Below are 25114 nucleotides of genomic sequence, written 5' to 3'. Positions count from 1 at the left end.
TGTTTAGACTCCGACCCAAGAGGCGTGATTGCTCTTTAAAGTTTCATAACCTTTCCAGCAAATGACACCCTGTTCAGGTCTTGAAGACATCTCTGCCCCAGATCAGCTGATATTTTTGTATATAGGCCAATTAAAAAAAAAAGCCTCTAATTTGCTGCTTCTTATAAGAGAGTTACTCGAAAAAATAGGGTTGTCTCGCCAGAAACAATGCAAAGAAAAGAACACAAATGTGAGCAAGTGTCCAAAAAGTATCTTTAATTACTCACCAATGATTGTAAACATTTAAGTATTTGGCATGCAAATCAAGGCTCTCAGAGTGTGAGGGGTCATGTGGGAATGCGGCTCCGCAGGTACTCCAACACGGCGTCAGTTCCTTTCGCGACGATGGCGGCTCGTGGCGTCCTGAAAGGATTTCCCCCCAGACTGAGACACCTGAGAGACAAACATGCACAAAGTAGGTTTCACATTCTGGATCTCATCCCACATTGTGTGAATATTCCAACACCATCAAATTAGAAAGGTCACTAGATGCCCCCCCAAAAAATAAGAGCTTAGTTTCCAAACTACACTTCCTGTTTTCTTTCTGCAGCCAGTTCAGGCGTGGTATTTGTGTTCATATCAGAATGAGCTTTAATGGCCAAGTATGTTTAACACACAAGGAATTTGACTTAATATGATGTGCTCTATTGTTCAATGTGAACAATAAATAATAAAAGCTCCAAGCAGCGATGGACGGGACCGACTTTGACGGCACATAAAATCCAAACCGGAACCGTAATTAAAACTCTTTGGTCAACTTTTAATCAGAAGGGTTCAAACTCTCTCCTGTGCTAGTTTGAAGCCGACACGACAAACGCGCTCAGGGGAGATAATTTTTGAAAAAAGGTGACCGGTTTTTACAAAACTTTTGTTTTGAATGGGGAATTGCAAACTTCCTGTTGATTCTAGCTAGGGGTTGTCAATACATGGAATGTAGGTCTAAGCGAGACCTACATAGAGGTTTTTGTTTCATGTCTCTAAGACATTCCTACTGGAAGTTACAGGCAGTTCTGTCTGAGTTTTCTTCCTAGGAGCAGTTGTGTCTGTGTTTTCTTCCTAGGGGGCGCTAGAGCGCAATTTTGAGTTTTGGGGTTGGGTTTTTTTATTAGATCGCAATTTTTGCCGGTCCTGATGTTTGTGTCCAGTTTGGTGAGTTTTGAAGCATGTTAAGGGGGTCAAATTACAGCTCAAAGAGGCAAAAGTGACTGTTTTTACTAAAATTTTGTTTAGAAGGGGGAATTGCATACTCCCTGTAAATTTTTGCTAAAGGATGTCAGTATATGAAATCTAGGTCTAAGTCAGACCTACATATAGGTTTTTGTTTCATGTCTCTTCGACATTCCTACCGGAAGTTACAAGCAGTTTTGTCTGTTTTTTCCTAGGGGGCGCTAGAGCGCAAGTTTGAGTTTTAGGGTTTGGTTTTTTGATTAGATTGCAATTTTCGCCAGTCCTGATGTGTGTGTCAAATATGGTGAGTTTTGAAGCATGTTAAGGGGGTCAAATTACAGCTCAAAGACGCGGCGGTATAATAATAAAGAAAGAAAGAATAAAACGCACAAAATACAATAGGGTCCTCTTTCCTAAAGGGACATTGCGGTCCCTAATAACGATGAACTAAAAACAAACAAGTACTTCAATAACTAATATGGGCAAGGCTAATAAATAACAGTGCAGTGGTGAATAGATCAAAGCAAAAAGATGACGACGTGAGCATGAGTTAGTGACAGATTAATCCAGAGTTATTTCACAGCGTTCATCAGAAGGAAGAAACTGTTCTCATGACTTGTTAGGGACCGAGTCCCTTTGGGACCGAGGACCCTATTGAATTTCTAGCGTTTTATTATTATACCACCGCCTCTTTGAGCTGTAATTTGACCCCCTTAACATGCTTCAAAACTCACCAAACTGGACACACATCAGAACTGGCAAAAATTGCGATCTAATAAAAAAATTAAAAAAAACCCAAAACTCAAAATTGCACTCTAGTGCCCCCTAGTAAGAAAACACAGACACAACTGCTCCTAGGAAGAAAACTCAGACAAAACTGCCTGTAACTTCCAGTAGGAATGTCCTCTATGTAGGTCTCACTTAGACCTACATTTCATATATTGACAACCCCCAGCAAAAATCAACAGGAAGTTTGCAATTCCCCCTTCAAAACAAAAGCTGAGTAAAAACAGTCACCTTTTTTCAAACATTATCTCCCCTGAGCGCGTTTGTCGTGTCGGCTTCAAACTAGCACTGGAGAGAGATTGAACCCTTCTGATTAAAAGTTGATGAAAGAGTTTTAATTACTGCTCCGGTTTGGATTTTATGAGCCCTCAAAGTCGGTCCCGTCCATCGCTGCTTGCAGCTTTCATTTTGTATGCATGCCAAATGATGTTCATGCCTACCTGAGCCCCGTGCACAGGCCCAGCTCAGGCGGGACGTTGAGCAGGTCGTTGTTGGACAAGTCCAGCGTGGACAGGCGGACCAGCTGCACCAGGCGGGAGGGATCCACGCCTCCCAACTGGTTGTTGGCCAGCAGGACCGTTTCCAGGGAGACCATCTGATACAGGACCTCCGGGAAGGACTTGAACCTGCGACGGTGAGATGCTTGATGAGACTTTCCCTGGAAGGACGCGTGTGAGGAGGCTGCAGCCTACTTGTTGAAGCTGAGGACGATGGAGTGCAGCTTGGCCACGGTCTTCAGCTCGGCTGGCAGGTCGCTCAGCAGGTTGTTACTGGAAACAAGTTAGCACTCCACGGTCACGTGTGCATCTGTGTGATGTGTGTGTGCGCATACCTGAGGTCATCTATGTGATGTGTGTGCGCACATACCTGAGGTCAAGGTGCACCAGCTGCTGCAGCCCGGGGATGTGATCGCAGCAGGTGAGTCGATTGAACGACAGATTGAGGTCCGCCAGGGTCGCCCGCAGCTCTGCCAGCCTGCGCGTGCAAACACACGGTGACCACACCACACCACCCCACCCAGCCGTGACCGGCGCTCGCTCACCTGTGCGGCACGGCCGTCAGCTGGTTCTTGCCAAAGTCGACGGACGTGACGCCGTGACCTTTGGCGGCCTCGAACAGCTCGTCTGGGACGCGGTCGGCCTTATTGTCCCTGAGCGTGAACATATACACCTGCTTGGTTGGGTTTTATAAGTCGACTGGCCTCACTCACCTGTACACCGGCGTCTTACTACGTCAACTGGCCTCGCTCACCTGTACACCGGCGTCTTACTACGTCGACTGGCCTCGCTCACCTGTACACCGGCGTCTTACTACGTCAACTGGCCTCGCTCGCCTGTACACCGGCGTCTTACTACGTCGACTGGCCTCGCTCACCTGTACACCGGCGTCTTACTACGTCAACTGGCCTCGCTCGCCTGTACACCGGCGTCTTACTACGTCAACTGGCCTCGCTCACCTGTACACCGGCGTCTTACTACGTCGACTGGCCTCGCTCACCTGCACACCGGCGTCTTACTACGTCCCCTGGCCTCGCTCACCTGTACACCGGCGTCTTACTACGTCGGCTGGCCTCGCTCACCTGTACACCGGCGTCTTACTACGTCCCCTGGCCTCGCTCACCTGTACACCGGCGTCTTACTACGTCGGCTGGCCTCGCTCACCTGTACACCGGCGTCTTACTACGTCCCCTGGCCTCGCTCACCTGTACACCGGCGTCTTACTACGTCCACTGGCCTCGCTCACCTGTACACCGGCGTCTTACTACGTCCGCTGGCCTCGCTCACCTGTACACCGGCGTCTTACTACGTCGACTGGCCTCGCTCACCTGTACGCCGGGGTCTTACTACGTCGACTGGCCTCGCTCACCTGTACTCCGGCGTCTTACTACGTCGACTGGCCTCGCTCACCTGTACACCGGCGTCTTACTACGTCGACTGGCCTCGCTCGCCTGTACGCCGGCGTCTTACTACGTCGACTGGCCTCGCTCACCTGTACACCGGCGTCTTACTACGTCGACTGGCCTCGCTCGCCTGTACGCCGGCGTCTTACTACGTCGCCTGGCCTCGCTCACCTGTACACCAGCGTCTTACTACGTCGACTGGCCTCGCTCGCCTGTACGCCGGCGTCTTACTACATCGCCTGGCCTCGCTCACCTGTACACCAGCGTCTTACTACGTCGACTGGCCTCGCTCGCCTGTACACGGGCGTCTTACTACGTCGCCTGGCCTCGCTCACCTGTACACCAGCGTCTTACTACGTCGACTGGCCTCGCTCACCTGTACACCAGCGTCTTACTACGTCGACTGGCCTCGCTCACCTGTACACCGGCGTCTTACTACGTCCATTGGCCTCGCTCGCCTGTACACCGGCGTCTTACTAAGTCGACTGGCCTCACTCACCTGTACACCGGCGTCTTACTACGTCGCCTGGCCTCGCTCACCTGTACACCAGCGTCTTACTACGTCGACTGGCCTCGCTCGCCTGTACGCCGGCGTCTTACTACATCGCCTGGCCTCGCTCACCTGTACACCAGCGTCTTACTACGTCGACTGGCCTCGCTCGCCTGTACACCGGCGTCTTACTACGTCGCCTGGCCTCGCTCACCTGTACACCAGCGTCTTACTACGTCGACTGGCCTCGCTCACCTGTACACCGGCGTCTTACTACGTCCATTGGCCTCGCTCGCCTGTACACCGGCGTCTTACTAAGTCGACTGGCCTCACTCACCTGTACACCGGCGTCTTACTACGTCGACTGGCCTCGCTCACCTGTACACCGGCGTCTTACTACGTCGACTGGCCTCGCTCACCTGTACACCGGCGTCTTACTACGTCGACTGGCCTCGCTCACCTGTACACCGGCGTCTTACTACGTCGACTGGCCTCGCTCGCCTGTACGCCGGCGTCTTACTACATCGCCTGGCCTCGCTCACCTGTACACCAGCGTCTTACTACGTCGACTGGCCTCGCTCGCCTGTACACCGGCGTCTTACTACGTCGCCTGGCCTCGCTCACCTGTACACCAGCGTCTTACTAAGTCGACTGGCCTCGCTCACCTGTACACCGGCGTCTTACTACGTCGACTGGCCTCGCTCACCTGTACACCGGCGTCTTACTACGTCGACTGGCCTCGCTCACCTGTACACCGGCGTCTTACTACGTCGACTGGCCTCGCTCGCCTGTACACCGGCGTCTTACTAAGTCGACTGGCCTCACTCACCTGTACACCGGCGTCTTACTACGTCGACTGGCCTCACTCACCTGTACACCAGCGTCTTGAGAGTTTTGATGTTATGGAGGTTGATGGCGGCCTGGCTGGGCAGCGTCATGGCCGTCTGCTTGTCTTCGGCACTGTCAGGCTCCTCTAAAAGTCACAGTTAGTGGGCTAGCATTAGCTACAATTAGCTCACACTAGTTAGGGACAAGCGGTAGAAAATGGATGGATGAATAGTTTAGAATAAGGCTGTGTCTCACCTTCATGCACTTGCATACTTTATTAAGTCTACTATGTCAAGTTTGTACAGTATACTCTATTTTTCGCACTATAAGGCGCACTTAAAATCCTTTCAATTTCTCAAAATTGGACAGTGCGCCTTATAACCCGCTGCGCCTAATGTACGGAATCATTCTGGTTGTGCTTACCAACCTTGAAGCTATTTTATTTGGTACATGGTGTAATGATAAGTGTGACCAGTAGATGGCAGTCACACATAAGAGATACGTGTAGACTGCAATATGACGGCAGTAAACAACACCAACATTTTATATGTTCCATTGAGAATATAGAACATTACACACGGCACTCAAAAACCGATCCAAATGTTTTAGTAGGACTTTGGTAAGCTATGAAGCCACACCTCTTGATGGATTGTACTGTGCTTCAACATAGGAGTATTATTATGCTGTGTGTATAAGGTAAGACATATCTGCTGTTTTGTTTCGCAATATTATGCAAAAGCAACTTTTCTTACCTTCTGGTACCTGCTGATCTGTATTTGGGATCTGCATAAGTCCTGAAAATGTCCATATCCAACTATTGCGTCGGGTATTTGATGAGAACTGAGTTTCATTTGTTAACATTTGAAAAAAAAGTTTGCAAAACAGTGCTCTAAAGGGTGGTGTGGTATTATTACCTGTGACGTCAGGGCAAGCGGTCTGAAGTTATTACCTGACCACTTTTATGTTAGCTACCTCTCTTTGTTTATATTTGCTGCTGGATCAACTCTCTACTTCATGCTACAGCTCTTACATATACTGTAATATTGTACATGGTCATATATATTATATAAAAATATAATATATCAGTATATATTATATACTGTATATATAATATGTAAATATTACATATGTTATATTGCTACTATGGTACATTTTTAGTCTACTTTATACCTTTTGTTTTCACCCTCTTTTTGTGCATTATCCTTTCCGTCCTTACCCTTTCCATCCTTTGTAACTGAGCTGCTGTGTGGAACTATTTCCCTTGTGGATCAATACAGTTTGTCCAAGTCTAATCTACAGACCACATTGATCTGACTACTGTCTTTTGAAAAGAATCCAATAAAGTGCCATAATAGAGGTGACTTTTCCTCTTTTATTCACAATTTCTTCATTTTTACTTTCTCTTTTCACTCCATGCAAATAAATGGACCGCGAGACAACAAGACGGTGCAACCAAACCTGATAGTTGACACTGTTACCTGATTGGCTGTTAGCGTGGCACTCCCACTGATCAGCGATCACTTCCGGTTTCTTCCAACGAGAATAAATCAAACGCGTCTATTTTGATGTATTTATATTGATATCCTTTTATCGCCCGGCCCTAGACAGTATGCAAGTGCACAAACTAGAACACAGTCCGAGTGCCTTTAGCTAAAGTAAATGAGCCATCTTATTTCTTGACTCTCTCTAAAATGGTGCATCGCAGTGTCTGTTATGAAAAATGTTACTTAAATAGACTTGAACAATAAAAAAGGGTCCACTGTAGCGCCTTTGCAGTACCTTTGACTCTTCCTCTCAGAAATTTCAGAAGCTCATTGGTTCCTTTCTATGACGAAGACAGAGGAAGACAACATTTTGTTATCAGGTTTCTACTCACTGGCCTACAGAGCCCCTAAAGGGGTATGGGGGAAACTTTTTTTTTTTTTTATTAAAAAAAAAAAAATGTAATTTTTATTTTTAATTTTTATTTTTTTTAGACATGTATCTCGTGCGCACGAGATACATGTCTAAAAAAATTTAAAAAATAAAATTAATACTTTTTTTTTTTTTTAAGACACGAGACATGTCTTAAAAAAAAATAAATAAAAAAATAAATAAAATGTTTAAAAATTTTTTAGGACTTTATAAAAAGTTTGTCGTGCGCACAAGATACATGTCTAAAAAAATTTAAAAAATAAAATAAAATTAATACTTTTTTTTTTTTTAAGACACGAGACATGTCTTAAAAAAAATAAAATAAAAAAATAAATTAAATTTTTCAAATTTTTTTAGGACTTTATAAAAAGTTTGTCGTGCGCACGAGATACATGTCTAAAAAAATTTAAAAAATAAAATTAAATTAATACTTTTTTTTTTAAGACACGAGACATGTCTTAAAAAAAATAAAAAAAATAAATAAATAACATTTTTTAATTTTTTTTAGGACTTTATAAAAAGTTTCTCGTGCGCACGAGATACATGTCTAAATTTTTTTTAAAAATAAAATAAAATTAATACTTTTTTTTTTTTTTAACACGAGACACGTCTTAAAAAAAATAAATAAAAAAATAAATTAAATTTTTTAATTTTTTTTAGGACTTTATAAAAAAGTTTCTCGTGCGCACGAGATACATGTCTAAAAAAATTTAAAAAATAAAATAAAATTAATACTTTTTCTTTTTAAGACACGAGACACATGTCTTAAAAAAAATAAAATAAATAAATAAATAACATTTTTTAATTTTTTTTAGGACTTTATAAAAAGTTTCTCGTGCGCACGAGATACATGTCTAAAAAATATTTTTAAAAAAAATAAATAAATTATAAAAAAAAAAAAGTCCCCCATGTCCCTTTAGGGCAGGGGTGTCCAAAGTGCGGCCCGGGGGCCATTTGCGGCCCGCAGGTCACTTTTTAACGGCACCACGGCACGTTCTAAAAACACGATAAAAAAAACCAACAACATAAAAAGTGGTATAAAAGAGATGTTGCAATGTTTACTCTAACAACACAAAGCTGCCATGCAGGCTGTTCCTTTCTTTAAAAAATAATATTGAATCAAAATCAATGTCATTATGAATTATTGACCTATTAAAGACTCCAATTACGTCACATTAAATATTCCACTTTGAGATATTCTTTGCTGAAAATGTTGCATATTTTGTGTTTGCCATATAAAAAACTAAGCGTTTTTTTTGGGTTTTTTAAAAAAGGGCCTAAAATGAACAAACAAAAACCATAAACAACAATACAACTTATAATTGACGGATAGATCTGAAGTTGATCTCGAGATCGTGTTAAAAGTAAACAGTAAAAAATATATATAATTTATTTTTTAACAATTTAATGAGTAGGACCCTTTTGGATCCCCAATAATTTTAGTGTGATTTGTTTTTAAGTGTCATTGCTCAAAAAATAATAATGAATTAAAATCAATGTTGTTATGAGTTATTGACCTTTTTAAGGCTCCAATTATAATATAATCTGAAATATTCCACTTACAAATTTTATTGGGTGAAAATATTACATATTTTGTGTTTTTTTCCATTAAAAACAGGATTTTCTTTGACAATAAGAGCATATAACTTAAATCTTTAAAAACATTATATTGACAGATAAGACTTAATGTTGATCTAGAGAGTTAAACCTTGAATAATAATAAAAATAATAATACTGAATAATGACACATTTTAAATATTTTTTTGACCAAAACCCTTTGGGGCCCCCGGGATCGAGCCTGAGTGGAGGCCTGAATGTATATTTTTTATACATATATTGTATTGGTTTTTAAAATAAAAAATATAAAAATGGCCCCAGCTAGCTTTGATTTTTCAGTGTGCGGCCCTCAGTGGAAGACTCCCCATGGCAAAAAAATATATATACCATGCATTGCAGTAACATGACACCATGGAAACATCCTGTCGCCCCCGGTGGCCAGTGAGTGTATGTGCAGTGAGACAACATGGAAACATCCTGTCGCCCCCTGTGGCCAGTGAGTGTATGTGCAGTATGACACCATGGAAAGATCATGTCGCCCTCTGTGGCCAGTGAGTGTATGTGCAGTATGACACCATGGCAAGATCATGTCGCCCCCGGTGCAGTGAGACAACATGGAAAGATCATGTCGCCCCCTGTGGCCAGTGAGTGTATGTGCAGTATGACACCAAGGAAAGATCATGTCGCCCCCTGTGGCCAGTGAGTGTATGTGCAGTATGACACCATGGAAAGATCATGTCGCCCCCGGTGGCCAGTGAGTGTATGTGCAGTATGACACCAAGGAAAGATCATGTCGCCCCATGTGGCCAGTGAGTGTATGTGCAGTATGACACCAAGGAAAGATCATGTCGCCCCCTGTGGCCAGTGAGTGTATGTGCAGTGAGACAACATGGAAAGATCATGTCGCCCCCTGTGGCCTCTTTCCATGTCGCCCCCTGTGGCCAGTGAGTGTATGTGCAGTGAGACAACATGGAAAGAGCCTGTCGCCCCCTCTGGCCAGTGAATGTATGTGCAGTGAGACAACATGGAAACATACTGTCGCCCCCTGTGGCCAGTGAGTGTATGTGCAGTATGACACCATGGAAAGATCATGTCGCCCCCTGTGGCCAGTGAGTGTATGTGCAGTATGACAACATGGAAAGATCATGTCGCCCCCGGTGGCCAGTGAGTGTATGTGCAGTGAGACAACATGGAAACATCCTGTCGCCCCCTGTGGCCAGTGAGTGTATGTGCAGTGAGACAACATGGAAAGATCATGTCGCCCCCTGTGGCCAGTGACTGTATTTGCAGTGAGACAACATGGAAAGATCATGTCGCCCCCTATGGCCAGTGAGTGTATGTGCAGTATGACACCATGGAAAGATCATGTCGCCCCATGTGGCCAGTGAGTGTATGTGCAGTATGACACCATGGAAAGATCCTGTCGCCCCCTGTGGCCAGTGAGTGTATGTGCAGTGAGACAACATGGAAAGATCATGTCGCCCCCTGTGGCCAGTGAGTGTATGTGCAGTGAGACAACATGGAAAGATCATGTCGCCCCCTGTGGCCAGTGAGTGTATGTGCAGTATGACACCATGGAAAGATCATGTCGCCCCCCGTGGCCAGTGAGTGTATGTGCAGTATGACACAATGGAAAGATCATGTCGCCCTCTGTGGCCAGTGAGTGTATGTGCAGTATGACACCATGGAAAGATCATGTCGCCCCCGGTGCAGTGAGACAACATGGAAAGATCATGTCACCCCCTGTGGCCAGTGAGTGTATGTGCAGTATGACACCATGGAAAGATCATGTCACCCCCTGTGGCCAGTGAGTGTATGTGCAGTATGACACCAAGGAAAGATCATGTCGCCCCATGTGGCCAGTGAGTGTATGTGCAGTATCACACCATGGAAAGATCATGTCGCCCCCGGTGGCCAGTGAGTGTATGTGCAGTATGACACCAAGGAAAGATCATGTCGCCCCATGTGGCCAGTGAGTGTATGTGCAGTATGACACCATGGAAAGATCATGTCGCCCCCGGTGGCCAGTGAGTGTATGTGCAGTATGACACCAAGGAAAGATCATGTCGCCCCATGTGGCCAGTGAGTGTATGTGCAGTGAGACAACATGGAAAGATCATGTCGCCCCCTGTGGCCAGTGAGTGTATGTGCAGTATGACACCATGGAAAGATCATGTCGCCCCCTGTGGCCAGTGAGTGTATGTGCAGTATGACACCAAGGAAAGATCATGTCGCCCCCGGTGGCCAGTGAGTGTATGTGCAGTATGACACCAAGGAAAGATCATGTCGCCCCATGTGGCCAGTGAGTGTATGTGCAGTATCACACCATGGAAAGATCATGTCGCCCCCGGTGGCCAGTGAGTGTATGTGCAGTATGACACCAAGGAAAGATCATGTCGCCCCATGTGGCCAGTGAGTGTATGTGCAGTATGACACCATGGAAAGATCATGTCGCCCCCGGTGGCCAGTGAGTGTATGTGCAGTATGACACCAAGGAAAGATCATGTCGCCCCATGTGGCCAGTGAGTGTATGTGCAGTGAGACAACATGGAAAGATCATGTCGCCCCCTGTGGCCAGTGAGTGTATGTGCAGTATGACACCATGGAAAGATCATGTCGCCCCCTGTGGCCAGTGAGTGTATGTGCAGTATGACACCAAGGAAAGATCATGTCGCCCCGGTGGCCAGTGAGTGTATGTGCAGTATGACACCAAGGAAAGATCATGTCGCCCCCGGTGGCCAGTGAGTGTATGTGCAGTGAGACAACATGGAAAGAGCCTGTCGCCCCCTGTGGCCAGTGAGTGTATGTGCAGTTCAATAGCATTGATGACAATAATTGAGAAGTGTGTTGGGTGACGGCAGCAAAGTGAGGTCACCTACAGTAAGGTCACCTACAGTAAGGTCACCTACAGTAAGCACCTCCCTCCTGATCCCACGCAGAGGGTTCCCCTCCAGCAACAGAGTACTCAGGTTGGGCAGCAGGCTGAGCGATGCGGGAAGGCTGACCGAGGAAAACAATAAAAGACTCTTGCAGAAAGGAAACAGGAAGTTACGTGTGGAACGAGCGATCTTACATGCCGATGTCGTTGTTGGTGAGGTCGAGGCGTGTGAGCGTGGTCAACGTGGACATCTGCTCGGGCAGCACCGTGATCTTGTTGTCTCGCAGCTCCAGCAGAGAGATGACGCACAAGCTGGCCAGATGCTCCGCCTCCAGCATCTCTATCTGGTTGTTGCCAAGATACAGCTCCTACACACACACACACACACACACACACACACACACACACACACACACACACACACACACCACACACACACACACACACACACACACACACACACACACACACACACACACACACACACACACACACACACACACACACACACACACACATTTAAACATTCTGTGTTTTTTATGTCCAAACACCAACCAGATGAGTGAGCGCTAATGCTAAATAAGTTAACATTTCTAGTTAACAATATGCCTCCCCCTAGTGGTTTGGAGGACTAAGGCGTAAAAACAGAGAAGTTAAGCCACACCCCTTCAACACTTAGGGCCTGATTTACTAAATGTACTAAAACACACGCAAACTTGGTAGCACACGCAAAGTTGATGTAATAAACGTGTGCAAAGTGGATTGCGTCCCTTAACCTCTTAAGGCCCAAGCTGTTTGTTTACATGCTTTTTTTATTTCTCTTTGCTATTTGGGCTTATTGGACCCTAATTAGAATAAAAACTAAGAATCATCTTTTCGTAGGATGTACTTAGTCCATAAGTACACAAATGTGTACTTCATGTTTATTTACATGCTAATTCTTATTTTTACACTTTTTTCCCCCAAATTCCATTGTATGTTATACTCTTCTGACACCACCAGATGGCAGTATAAGTGTCCACATAAGTGGCCATAAGACCCCAATTCAGTAGTGCACCATTTTGTAAATAAGAGCTAAAAGGTGCTGTCCACGCATGTGGCCACTAAGCCTTTAGAGGTGTTAAGTGAGCAGAATAAGATGTGCAATCCATTTTGAGTCGGTCTTCATCAATATGCAAAGTATTTGCTGATCATCAAAACACTGGGAGGACAAAATGCAAATATAAATACAGTCGCGATCAAAAGTGTACATACACGTGTAAAGAACATCATGTCATGGCTGTCTTGAGTTTTCAATCATTTCTACAACTCTTATTTTGTTGTGATGTAGTGATTGGAGCACATACTTGTTGCTCACTAAAAACATTCATGAAGTTTGCTTCTTTATGAATTTATTATGGGTCTACTGAAAATGTGAGGGTCAAAAGTATACATACAGCAATGTTAATATTTGCTTACATGTCCCTTGACGGTAGGCATGGTGTTCCTGGGATTAAAGGCCTCACCTTTTCTCCTCCAAACATATTGCTGGGTGTTGTGGCCAAACAGCTCCATTTTTGTTCCATCTGACATCACATGGACAAAGATAAGACCTTCTGGAGGAAAGTTCTGTGGTCAGATGAAACAAAAATGGAGCTGTTTGGCCACAATACCCAGCAATATGTTTGGTGAGGCCTTTAATCCCAGGAACACCATGTCTACCGTCAAGCATGGTGGTGGTAGTATTATGCTCTGGGCCTGTTTTGCTGCCAATGGAACTGCTGCTTTAAATGGGACAATGAAAAAGGAGGATTATCTCCAAATTGTTCAGGACAAGCTAAAATCATCAGCCCGGAGGTTGGGTCTTGTTGGGTGTTCCAACAGGACAATGACCCCAAACACACCTCAAAAGTGGTCAAGGAATGGCTAAATCAGGCTAGAATGAAGGTTTTCTTCCCAAAGTCCTGACTTAAAGGTGTGGACAATGCTGAAGAAACAAGTCCATGTCAGAAAAGCAACACATTTAGCTGAACTGCAGCAATTTAGTGGTCAAGTGGTCAAGCAGAAGCTTGTGGATGGCTACCAAAAGTGCCTTATTGCAGGTCAACTTGCCAAGGGACATGTAAGCAAATATTAACATTGCTGTATGTATACTTTTGACCCTCACATTTTCAATAGAGCCATAATAAATTCATAAAAGAAGCAAACTTCATGAATGTTTCTTGTGAGCAACAAGTATGTGCTCCAATCACTACATCACAACAAAATAATAATGATTGTAAAGTGAAGACAGCCATGACATGATGTTCTTTACAAGTGTGTGTACACTTTTGATCGCAACTGTATTTAGCACGCGCAATGTGATTTATCAACACTCATCACCTGTTTGGGAGTACCAGTTTGTGTTTTATTTAGCACGTTTAAAAAGGAGGTGCAAACTGACAGTTCCACACACGGCTGTGAGAGAAAAGTTGGGCCCCGAGGTCAAAAAAATGAACAAAGCCTGATATACAGTAAGCTTGCTATGTCTGCTCGGGGGAAAATGACTTAAAGTAAATCATATATTAATAATAATAATTCCAAACTAAAAAATCCCCTGGATTTACTCAAAATTAAAAATGCATCACCAATTTGGCGCCTAGGGTCAATAATCAGACTCCTATAGGTACATCTATTCATTCATGTTTTCACAACCCACCACCACAAATAGATTGTGGTTAGAGATGTCCGATAATATCGGATGCTTTAAAATGTAATATCGGAAATGATCGTTATCAGTTATAAAAAGTAAAATGTATGACTTTTTAAAAGGCCGCTGTGTACACGGACGTAGGGAGAAGTACAGAGCGCCAATAAACCTTAAAGGCATTTCCTTTGCGTGCCGGCCCAGTCACATAATATCTACGACTTTTCACACACACAAGTGAATGCAAGACATACTTGGTCAACAGCCATACAGGTCACACTGAGGGAGGCCGTATAAACAACTTTAACACTGTTACAAATATGCGTCACACTGTGAACCCACACCACACAAGAATGACAAACATTTCGGGAGAACATCCGCACCGTAACACAACATAAACACAACACAACAAATACCCAGAACCCCTTGCAGCACTAACTCTTCCGGGATGCTACAATATATACCCCCCGCTTAATCCCCCCACGCCCCACCTCAACCCCGCCCACCTCAGCCTCCTCATGCTCTCTCAGGGAGAGCATGTCCCAAATTCCAAGCTGCTGTTTTGAGGCATGTTAAACAATAATAATGCACTTTGTGACTTCAACAATAAATATGGCAGTGCCATGTTGGCATTTTTTTCCATAACTTGAGTTGATTTATTTTGGAAAACCTTGTTACATTGTTTAATGCATCCAGCGGGGCATCACAACAAAATTAGGCATAATTAAAGCTGCAAGCAGCGATGGACGGGACCGACTTTGACGGCACATAAAATCCAAACCGGAGCAGTAATTAAAACTCTTTGGTCAACTTTTAATCAGAAGGGTTCAAACTCTCTCCAGTGCTAGTTTGAAGCCGACACGACAAACGCGCTCAGAGGAGATAATGTTTGAAAAAAGGTGACCGGTTTTTACAAAACTTTTGTTTTGAAGGAGGAATTGCAAACTTCCTGTTGATTTTTGCTGGGGGTTGTCAATATATGAAATGTAGGTCTAAGTGAGACCTATATAGAGGACATTCCTACTGGAAGTTACAGGCAGTTTTGTCTGAGTTTTCTTCCTCGGAGCAGTTGTGTCTGTGTTTTCTTCCTAGGGGGCGCTAGAGTGCAATTTTGAGTTTTGGGTTGTTTTTTTTTTTTTTATTAGATCGAAATTTTTGCCAGTTCTGATGTGCGTGTCCAGTTTGGTGAGTTTTGAAGCATGTTAAGGGGGTCAAATTACAGCTCAAAGAGGCAAAAGTGACTGTTTTTACTAAACTTTTGTTTTGAAGGGGGAATTGCCAACTTCCTGTTGATTTTTGCTGAAGGGTGTCAATGTATGAAATCTAGGTCTAAGTGAGACCTACATAGAGGTTTTTGTTTCATGTCTCTACGACATTCCTACCGGAAGTTACAAGCAGTTTTGTCTGTGTTTTTTCCTAGGGGGCGCTAGAGCGCAATTTTGAGTTTTGGGGTTTGTTTTTTTGATTAAATCGCAATTTTCGCCAGTCCGGATGTGTGTGTCCAATATGGTGAGTTTTGAAGCATGTTAAGGGGGTCAAATTACAGCTCAAAGAGGCGGCGGAATAATAATAATAAAGAATAAAACGCACAAAATACAATAGGGTCCTCTGTCCCAAAGGGACATTGCGGTCCCTAATAATGTGTTAATTCCACGACTGTATATATCGGTATCGCTTGATATCGGAATCGGTAATTAAAGGCCTACTGAAAGCCACTACTACCGACCACGCAGTCTGATAGTTTATATCAATCAATCAATCAATGTTTATTTATATAGCCGTAAATCACAAGTGTCTCAAAGGGCTGTTATCAATGATGAAATCTTAACATTGCAACACATGCCAATACGGCCGGGTTAACTTATAAAGTGACATTTTAAATTTCCCGGGAAATATCCGGCTGAAACGTCGCGGTATGATGACGTATGCGCGTGACCAAGTCAGAGTAACGGAAGTTATGGTACCCCGTAGAATCCTATACATAAAGCTCTGTTTTCATTTCATAATTCCACAGTATTCTGGACATCTTTTGCAATTTGTTTAATGAACAATGAAGGCTGCAAAGAAGACTGTTGTAGGTGGGATCGGTGTATTAGCAGCGGACTACAGCAACACAACCAGGAGGACTTTGTTGGAGCGCTAGCCGCGCTAGCCGCCGACCTCACCTTGACTTCCTACGTCTCCGGGCTGCCAAACGCATCGGGGGAAGTCCTTCGTCCTTCTGCCGATCGCTGGAACGCAGGTGAGCACGGGTGTTGATGAGCAAATGAGGGCTGGCTGGCGTAGGTGGAGAGCTAATGTTTTTAGCATAGCTCTGTGCGGTCCGGTTGCTAAGTTAGCTTCAATGGCGTCGTTAGCACAGCATTGTTAATCTTCGCCAGCCTGGAAAGCATTAACCGTGTATTTACATGTCCACGGTTTAATAGTATTGTTGATTTTCTATCTATCCTTCCAGTCAGGGGTTTATTTTTTTTGTTTCTATATGCAGTTAAAGCACGATGCTATCACGTTAGCTCGTAGCTAAAGCATTTCGCCGATGAATTGTCGTGGAGATAAAAGGCACTGAATGTCCATTTGGCGTTCTCGACTCTCATTTTCAAGAGGATATAGTATCCCAGGTGGTTTCAAATACAAATCCGTGATCCACAATAGAAAAAGGAGAGAGTGTGGAATCCAATGAGCCAGCTTGTACCTAAGTTACGGTCAGAGCGAAAAAAGATACGTCCTGCACTGCACTCTAGTCCTTCACTGTAACGTTCCTCATCTACGAATCTTTCATCCTCGCTCAAATTAATGGGGTAATCGTCACTTTCTCGGTCCGAATCTCTCTCGCTCCATTGTAAACAACGGGGAATTGTGAGGAATACTAGCTCCTGTGACATCACGCTACTTCCGCTACAGGCAAGGCTTTTTTTTATCAGCGAGCAAAAGTTGCAAACTTTATCGTCGATTTTCTCTACTAAATCCTTTCAGCAAAAATATGGCAATATCGCGAAATGATCAAGTATGACACATAGAATGGATCTGCTATTCCCGTTTAAATAAAAAAAAAATCATTTCAGTAGGCCTTTAAGAGTTGGACAATATCGGGATATCGGCAAAAAAGCCATTATCGGACGTCTCTAATTGTGGTTCAATGAAAAACCACTAAATAGGCGCCTTGGGCGTTACCTGGAGCGCGGGAGCGGGAAGCTGTGGGAGGAAGTGGAGCTTGTTGTGTCGCAGGTAGAGCTGCTCCAGAGCCAGCATCTGGGCCAGGCTGGGAGGAATGTCACTCAGCATGTTGTCGCTGCAGTCCAGGAGCTTCACATCTGTGGAGTCCAGCACAAACGCCTTGTTCTGGTTCCCTCAAGCACTTCACTAGCTATCGTTTTAACCTGCAGGTGAGATTTCAGGATGCATGGAGGGAAAGCCGGAGGTGCGAGGACTTACTGGTGAGCTGTGCCAGGCTGCGGGGCAGACAGGCCAGCTTGTTGCGACTCAGGTTGAGCTTCTGCAGGCAGCACAGACCACCCAGGCTGGAGGGGAGCTCCTCCAGATGGTTACTAGACACATCCTGCAAGCAACCACAAGGTGAGACGCGCCCATGCGTGTAAGCGCTGGAGGGGTCCCTACCAGCTCGGTCAGCGCCTCCAGCTGTCCCAGCTCCTCCGGCAGGACCTCCAGCTGGTTCTGCTGGAGCGTGAGGCTTCTGAGGCTCTTCAGAGAGAAGACCTCCAGCGGCAGCGACGTCAGCTGGTTGTGACTGCTCACACGCCACGCCAACAACAACACGCCGGATTAACGCTCCATCCCAGAGTGAGTCCGTGCTCAATCGTACCTGAGTCGCAGCTGCTGCAGCTCCTGCAGCTGTCCCAAGGCGCTCGGCAGCGTCCGCAGCCGGTTGTCATGCAGCTGCGGAGGCAACGTTGCACGCATTAGGACCATCAACACAAAGCAAAGTTGCTCTTCACCTACGTCCAGCGTGGTGAGCGCGGGGAGCAGCCTGATGTCTTCCGACAAGCTGGTCAGCTGGTTGGAGGAGAGCAGCAGCTTGGTGAGGTCCGTCTGCTCCCACCAGCGCTCCGAGGCGCCAAAGGAGACGTTCTGCTTGGCTTCCTCCGGCGTGTCCACGTTGAGACGAAACACGTTCGTAGGCACTGACGGCGCAAACATCACCAGCTGTACGTGGTTGGTCGGCTACACTTCAACTTTATATGCAGCTTAATGACCACACAAGTGCTTATCTTGTTTTGTTTATTAGCATCGTTGCGTTTGAGTGTGGAAGTCTACACAATAGTGAAAGGAAGAAAAACCTTTCGCGCTGAGGGCCACAGACGGACAAATCAAAGGACCATGCTGGCAGTTTTGGCCTTCAACTAGTAGCAGAGAGTTTATTCTGTCTGGACACTTTGTATTACATTCTTCCCTTAAATGATCATGTTTACATTGTTTTATATGTATTTTTTTTATGTATGTCACTTTGGATAAAAGCGTCTGCCAAATACTTCAACATAAACATATACAAACACCTGAAAGTCTTTATATCAGCTAAAACCACCAATCTGTTTCACTGGATTGAAAATAAAAGCAAATTCTGTCTTACAATCTTTATCTTCAGCATTTATTTCAACTTTATGTTATTCAAGTATGACTATCTTAAATGTAATTCATTTCATTGACAACAATTCTATTATGGTCATACTCTTGTTTGCTAGCGGCTAGGATTTCAGTACTATTGAAGATCTTTGCTCCTTCTCAACTCTGTGCTAATATTCTTTTCACAAAATACAACCAATAGTACGTTAATGTTAAATCTTACTTGTGAAAAGTAATCCCCCAATTCCTATTTTCAACAGTCCGCTCATTTGAGCAGGAAAACGCTGAACACCATCTTTGTTTTCTACCTGTCAACTGTCAGTTTAGCATCTTTGTTTTCTACCTGTCAACTGTCAGTTTAGCATCTTTGTTTTCTACCCGTCAACTGTCAGTTTAGCATCTTTGTTTTCTACCCGTCAACTGTCAGTTTAGCATCTTTGTTTTCTACCTGTCAACTGTCAGTTTAGCATCTTTGTTTTCTACCCGTCAACTGTCAGTTTAGCATCTTTGTTTTCTACCCGTCAACTGTCAGTTTAGCATCTTTGTTTTCTACCCGTCAACTGTCAGTTTAGCATCTTTGTTTTCTACCTGTCACCTGTCAGTTTAGCATCTTTGTTTTCTACCCGTCAACTGTCAGTTTAGCATCTTTGTTTTCTACCTGTCAACTGTCAGTTTAGCATCTTTGTTTTCTACCTGTCAACTGTCAGTTTAGCATCTTTGTTTTCTACCTGTCACCTGTCAGTTTAGCATCTTTGTTTTCTACCTGTCACCTGTCAGTTTAGCATCTTTGTTTTCTACCTGTCACCTGTCAGTTTAGCATCTTTGTTTTCTACCTGTCAACTGTCAGTTTAGCATCTTTGTTTTCTACCTGTCAACTGTCAGTTTAGCATCTTTGTTTTCTACCTGTCAACTGTCAGTTTAGCATCTTTGTTTTCTACCTGTCAACTGTCAGTTTAGCATCTTTGTTTTGTACCTGTCAACTGTCAGTTTAGCATCTTTGTTTTCTACCTGTCAACTGTCAGTTTAGCATCTTTGTTTTCTACCTGTCAACTGTCAGTTTTTAGGATGCTCGCCAGCTCCTCATCACCACTTCAAGATGGCAGCCCAATTTCTGGCGTCACAGCAGCCAATGCTGCGTCTACTTATTAACATGTCTATTAGTTTTATATTCATAAATGTAAGTTTCTCAATACCCGACCTGTTTTTGTGCCTTTAAAAAAGAATTAGAACTCTACGTTAAAACACTCTCTACCTCTAACAAGCAAAAAGCTGTGAAAACGATGATGCGGTGTTCCAAATTTAAATTATTTACTGAAATTGTGTGAGCCTATGGCTTTACACTTTGTTTGTTATATTTTGCATTTTATTTTAGTTACTTTGAATTTACAACCCCCTGGCGCTGTTTTGTACTTACTTTGATTATTATTTCTCAACTGTTTGTAAATGTTGAAAGTTATAAATAAAGGTTTATAAAATTTAAAATATAATAATAATAAAAATAACATGTCTATGTTACTGCCAATGACATCAATTAGGGCTGCTGACCAGTGACGTCACAGTTTCCGCCTTGCTTCAAAGTAAAAGACATCCAGTGGTTTGAACTCGAAAAAAGAACACCGTTTAGTCCACATTTGGATGCAACAATTAGGCTATTTCCGCCATAACATGTTATTGATCTTATAGCAGAGTGATTCAAACTAAAAGTACCTTCTGTCAGCCCTCGACCCGACAGGTTGAGTTGTCCGCTGCTGCGAGCCGCCTTGAGGACACCATACGGGATTGTTGGCTCGCTTATCGGCACCCTGAAGCCCCGCAAAGAGTCCACCGGCTTCTTTCCTTTCAAATGAGACATTTTCCTCGACGTTTAACGTCAAAGCAGTCCTCTTATCTGGCCTGTTTATCTCCACGGGGCACAGACCCGCTCACTTCCGCCCGCCACGACCTGCTAAATACATCACTTCCGTATTCCTTCACAACAAAAGCCCCTGGTTTGATATATTACCGTCGCTCCTTAAACGTTCTTCAAAAGGACCAGCAGAGGGCGCATCTCTACATTACAGTAAGTACAGTATTAGTAAACGATGCCTTTCATATTATCTGTGAACATTTTGCTAATTTGTTCAAAATACACAGAACAATATACAGTATTAGGTAGTTTGGTTTTTTTAATACTGCATTTTATACTATTCGAATCAAGCTTTAATTTAATTATAGCTACATGTTTTGGATTGATACGAATACAAAAAATATATTTGTCTGCAAAAAAACAAAAATAACAAAATAAAATAAATAATTGTCCTTTGGCTTTTTTTAAAATACTGCATTTTATACTATTTGAATCAAACTTGAATTTAATTATAGCTACATGTTTTGGATTGATACGAATACAAAACAATATTTTTCTGCAAAAATAACAAAATAAAATAAATAATTGTCTTTTTTTTTTTTAATACTGCATTTTATACTATTTGAATCAAACTTTAATTTAATTGTAGCTACATGTTTTGGATTGATACGAATACAAAAAAAATATTTTTCTGCAAAAAATTAAAAAATAAATAAATAAATAAATAATTGTCCTTTGGCTATTTTTTTAATACTGCATTTTATTATTTGAATCAAGCTTTAATTTAATTATAGCTACATGTTTTGGATTGATACGAATACAAAACAATATTTTTCTGCAAAAAACACAAAAATAACAAAATAAAATAAATAATTGTCTTTTTTTTAATTTTTAAAACTGCATTTTTTACTATTTGAATCAAATTTTAATTTAATTATAGCTACATGTTTTGGATTGATACGAGTACAAAATATTTTTCTGCAAAAAACACAAAAATAACAAAATAAAATAAATAATTGTCTTTTTTTTATTTTTAAAACTGCATTTTTTACTATTTGAATCAAATTTTAGTTTAATTATAGCTACATGTTTTGGATTGATATGAATACAAAAAAAATATTTGTATGCAAAAAAACAAAAATAACAAAATGAAATAAATAATTGTCATTTTTAAAATTTTAATACTGCATTTTATACTATTTGAATCAAACTTTAATTTAATTATAGCTCCATGTTTTGGATTGATACGAATACAAAAAAAAAATTTCTGCAAAAAAACAAAAATAACAAAATAAAATAAATAATTGTCCTTTGGCTTTTTTTTTAATACTGCATTTTATACTATTTGATTCCAACTTTAATTTCATTATAGCTACATGTTTTGGATTGATACGAATACAAAAAAATATTTTTCTGCAAAAAAACAAAAATAACAAAATAAAATAAATAATCGTAATTTTTTAAATTTTAATACTGCATTTATACTATTTGAGTCAAACTTTAATTTAATTATAGCTACATGTTTTGGATTGATACGAATACAAAAAAAATATTTTTCTGCAAAAAAACAAAAATAACAAAATAAAATAAATAATTGTCATTTGGCTTTTTTTTTATACTGCATTTTATACTATTTGAATCAAACTTTAATTTAATTATAGCTACATGTTTTGGATTGATACGAATACAAAACAATATTTTTCTGCAAAAAAAACAAAAATAACAAAATAAAATAAATAATTGTCTTTCTTTTTTTAATACTGCATTTTATACTATTTGAATCAAACTTTAATTTAATTATAGCTACATGTTTTGTATTGATACGAATACAAAAAAAATATTTTTCTGCAAAAAAACAAAATAACAAAATAAAATAAATAATTGTCATTTGGCTTTTTTAAAAATACTGCATTTTATACTATTTGAATCAAACTTTAATTTAATTGTAGCTACATGTTTTGGATTGATACGAATACAAAACAATATTTTTCTGCAAAAAAAACAAAAACAACATAATAAAATAAATAATTGTCTTTTTTTTTTTTAATATTGCATTTTATACTATTTGAATCAAACTTTAATTTAATTATAGCTACATGTTTTGGATTGATACAAATACAAAAAAATATTTTTCTGCAAAAAACACAAAAATAACACAAAAAAAAATAATTGTCATTTTTTTTATTTTTAATACTGCATTTTATACTATTTGAATCAAATTTTAATTTAATTATAGCTACATGTTTTGGATTGATATGAATACAAAAAAAATATTTTTATGCAAAAAAAAACAAAAAATAAATAAATAATTGTCATTTGGCTTTTTTTTATACTGCATTTTATACTATTTGAATCAAACTTTAATTTAATTATAGCTACATGTTTTGGATTGATACGAATACAAAACAATATTTTTCTGCAAAAAAACAAAAATAACAAAATAAAATAAATAATTGTCTTTTTTTTTTTTAAATACTGCATTTTATAGTATTTGAATCAAACTTTAATTTATTTATAGCTACATGTTTTGGATTGATACGAATACAAAAAAAATATTTTTCTGCAAAAAAAGAAAAACATGATCAAAAGACATGACAATAACTGTGGAGGGAGATGTGGCCAGCGCCGCCTGCAGGAGCAAAGGTCACCGCCTCTGTCCATGGTGCTGAGGACAGAGCACCGTCAGACGGGGGCGTGGCAGTGCGTGGATTCATGTGGCACCGGCCGACGGGACCACATGAATCCTGCTAACAACTCTTAATAAATGAGTCATTTTTGCTATGGGAACCCTGACAGTTCCTGACACATTCTAAAACGTTCCAAAAGTGTGTTGTCAGATTTAGAGTTGAGAAGTTTAGTTTTTTTTAAAAAGGGATAAAGACCAAAGGACAGCGCTTGTGATATAGCTTGTTATGCTTTATTTTTGCATAGGGAATCATACTTGTCAGCAATGACTGGATGAAAGTGTATACATGTTTAAATGGCATACCAGACGACAACAGGAAGTCCAAGACACGCCAAGCCATGACATCACTTCCTGTTCTTACACATCATGCAAATAAAGGTTGATTATTGACTGTAGCTCATTTAAAGATAAACAAAAACAAAACAAAAAAAAGCTGCAGCCCTTTTCACCCTCGGAACTTTTCCCATTTTGTCAGCGTGGTCCCGTGTCGGCATGCACACTTTGCCGCTTTAGTAGTGAAAAGAGCTGCGGCTTCATGCGCTTTCATCATATTGGGACGCGAGCATGCGCTCTGGAAAGAAAGAAATGGATGGTATCAAAAGTGTCTTTGACAGTTGCAGCCGGACTGAAAACAGCAAAAAAAAGAAAACATTCAAGTAGGAAAGATAATGGGCAAGAAAAGTTCAAATGTGTGGTTTTTGTTGTTGGAAAGTGCGAGCAAATCCCACAAAAACAGAGGAAAAAAAACATTGCACGCTAACTCGCTAATAGCATGGAAACGGCCGCAGTTAAGTTTGTCGTCAAGCGATTAAAAAAATACTTTGCACAGATTTGTAAAAAGTCAAAATGGAAGAGTATTGTAATCCCGGACTGGTGCACTGCTGGGCTGCAACCAGCAGGGGCGCTCTTTCTTCCATCGCCAGCACTTTGCTGTCCGAGGAAGAAGAAGAAGAACACCACGTCAGCGAGACGCGATTTGTTCGTTTTCCTCATCCAAGAAAACTCTCTGGCTTTGTTAGAATGATTGGCCGGCAGTTTGCCACCTCATTTGCATAAAGGTGCATTAGTAAATATGTTCAAACCTAGAAAATGATCTTTTTATACACAAACGAGTCTTAGCTATTAAATGTCGCTCCTTAAGAACAACCAAGTCAGTCTCCAAAATAATTTTAGCCAGATTGGTCGCCAGTTATTGGATTTGATTTTTTCCCAACAAGAGTATCTAAAGCAGGGGTGTCCTAACTTTTTAACAGTAAAGCCTTCAGTAGCCATTTTCATATTTTTTAGTTTCAAAACCAATAGAATATATTGGGGCTCCAGACTGTTAAAGGTCCCAGGGACCTAAAAGGGTCTCCGTCATTAAAGTGCCAAAACATGTCATATACCAGTGGTCCCCAACCTTTTTTTTAGCTGCGGACCGGTCAACGCTTGAAAATTTGTCCCACGGACCGGTGGGTGGGGGGGAGGAGGGTGTATTTAAAAAAAAAAAAAAATTTTTTTTTTTTTTTTTTACATAAATAAATACAATCATGTGTGCTTACGGACTGTATCCCTGCAGGCTGTATTGATCTATATTGATATAGAATGTATATATTGTGTTTTTTATGTTGATTTCATTTAAAAAAAAATATATATATATATATATATATATTATTTTTTTTAATTCTTGTGCGGCCCGGTACCAATCGGTCCGCGGACCGGTACCGGTGGTTGGGGACCACTGTCATATACTGTATATATATATCTTTTAAACGTTTAAATATCTGTAGATCAACTTCAG

General features: G+C 41.6%; 1 protein-coding gene across 1 annotated transcript; it reads right to left on the bottom strand.

Annotated features, from left to right (window-relative positions):
- Window positions 1–240: 240 nt before the first annotated feature.
- Window positions 241–20779, bottom strand: lrrc40 (leucine rich repeat containing 40). Its single transcript, XM_062039073.1, has 15 exons — window positions 20510–20779; window positions 18182–18363; window positions 18045–18118; window positions 17840–17969; window positions 17657–17780; window positions 17396–17535; window positions 11755–11927; window positions 11591–11681; window positions 6990–7035; window positions 5253–5355; window positions 3035–3142; window positions 2860–2967; window positions 2685–2762; window positions 2433–2618; window positions 241–432 (listed from the first exon to the last, which is right to left on the bottom strand). The coding sequence occupies exons 1-15, from the start codon at window positions 20652–20654 to the stop codon at window positions 327–329; spliced, it is 1794 nt and encodes a 597-aa protein (XP_061895057.1). The 5' UTR covers window positions 20655–20779; the 3' UTR covers window positions 241–326.
- Window positions 20780–25114: the final 4335 nt, after the last annotated feature.

The sequence above is a fragment of the Entelurus aequoreus genome, linkage group LG27 (assembly GCF_033978785.1).
Source record: "Entelurus aequoreus isolate RoL-2023_Sb linkage group LG27, RoL_Eaeq_v1.1, whole genome shotgun sequence".
Classification (NCBI taxonomy): domain Eukaryota; kingdom Metazoa; phylum Chordata; class Actinopteri; order Syngnathiformes; family Syngnathidae; genus Entelurus; species Entelurus aequoreus.
Note: the sequence above shows the minus strand (reverse complement) of the source record. Positions and strands in the feature narration are given on the sequence as shown.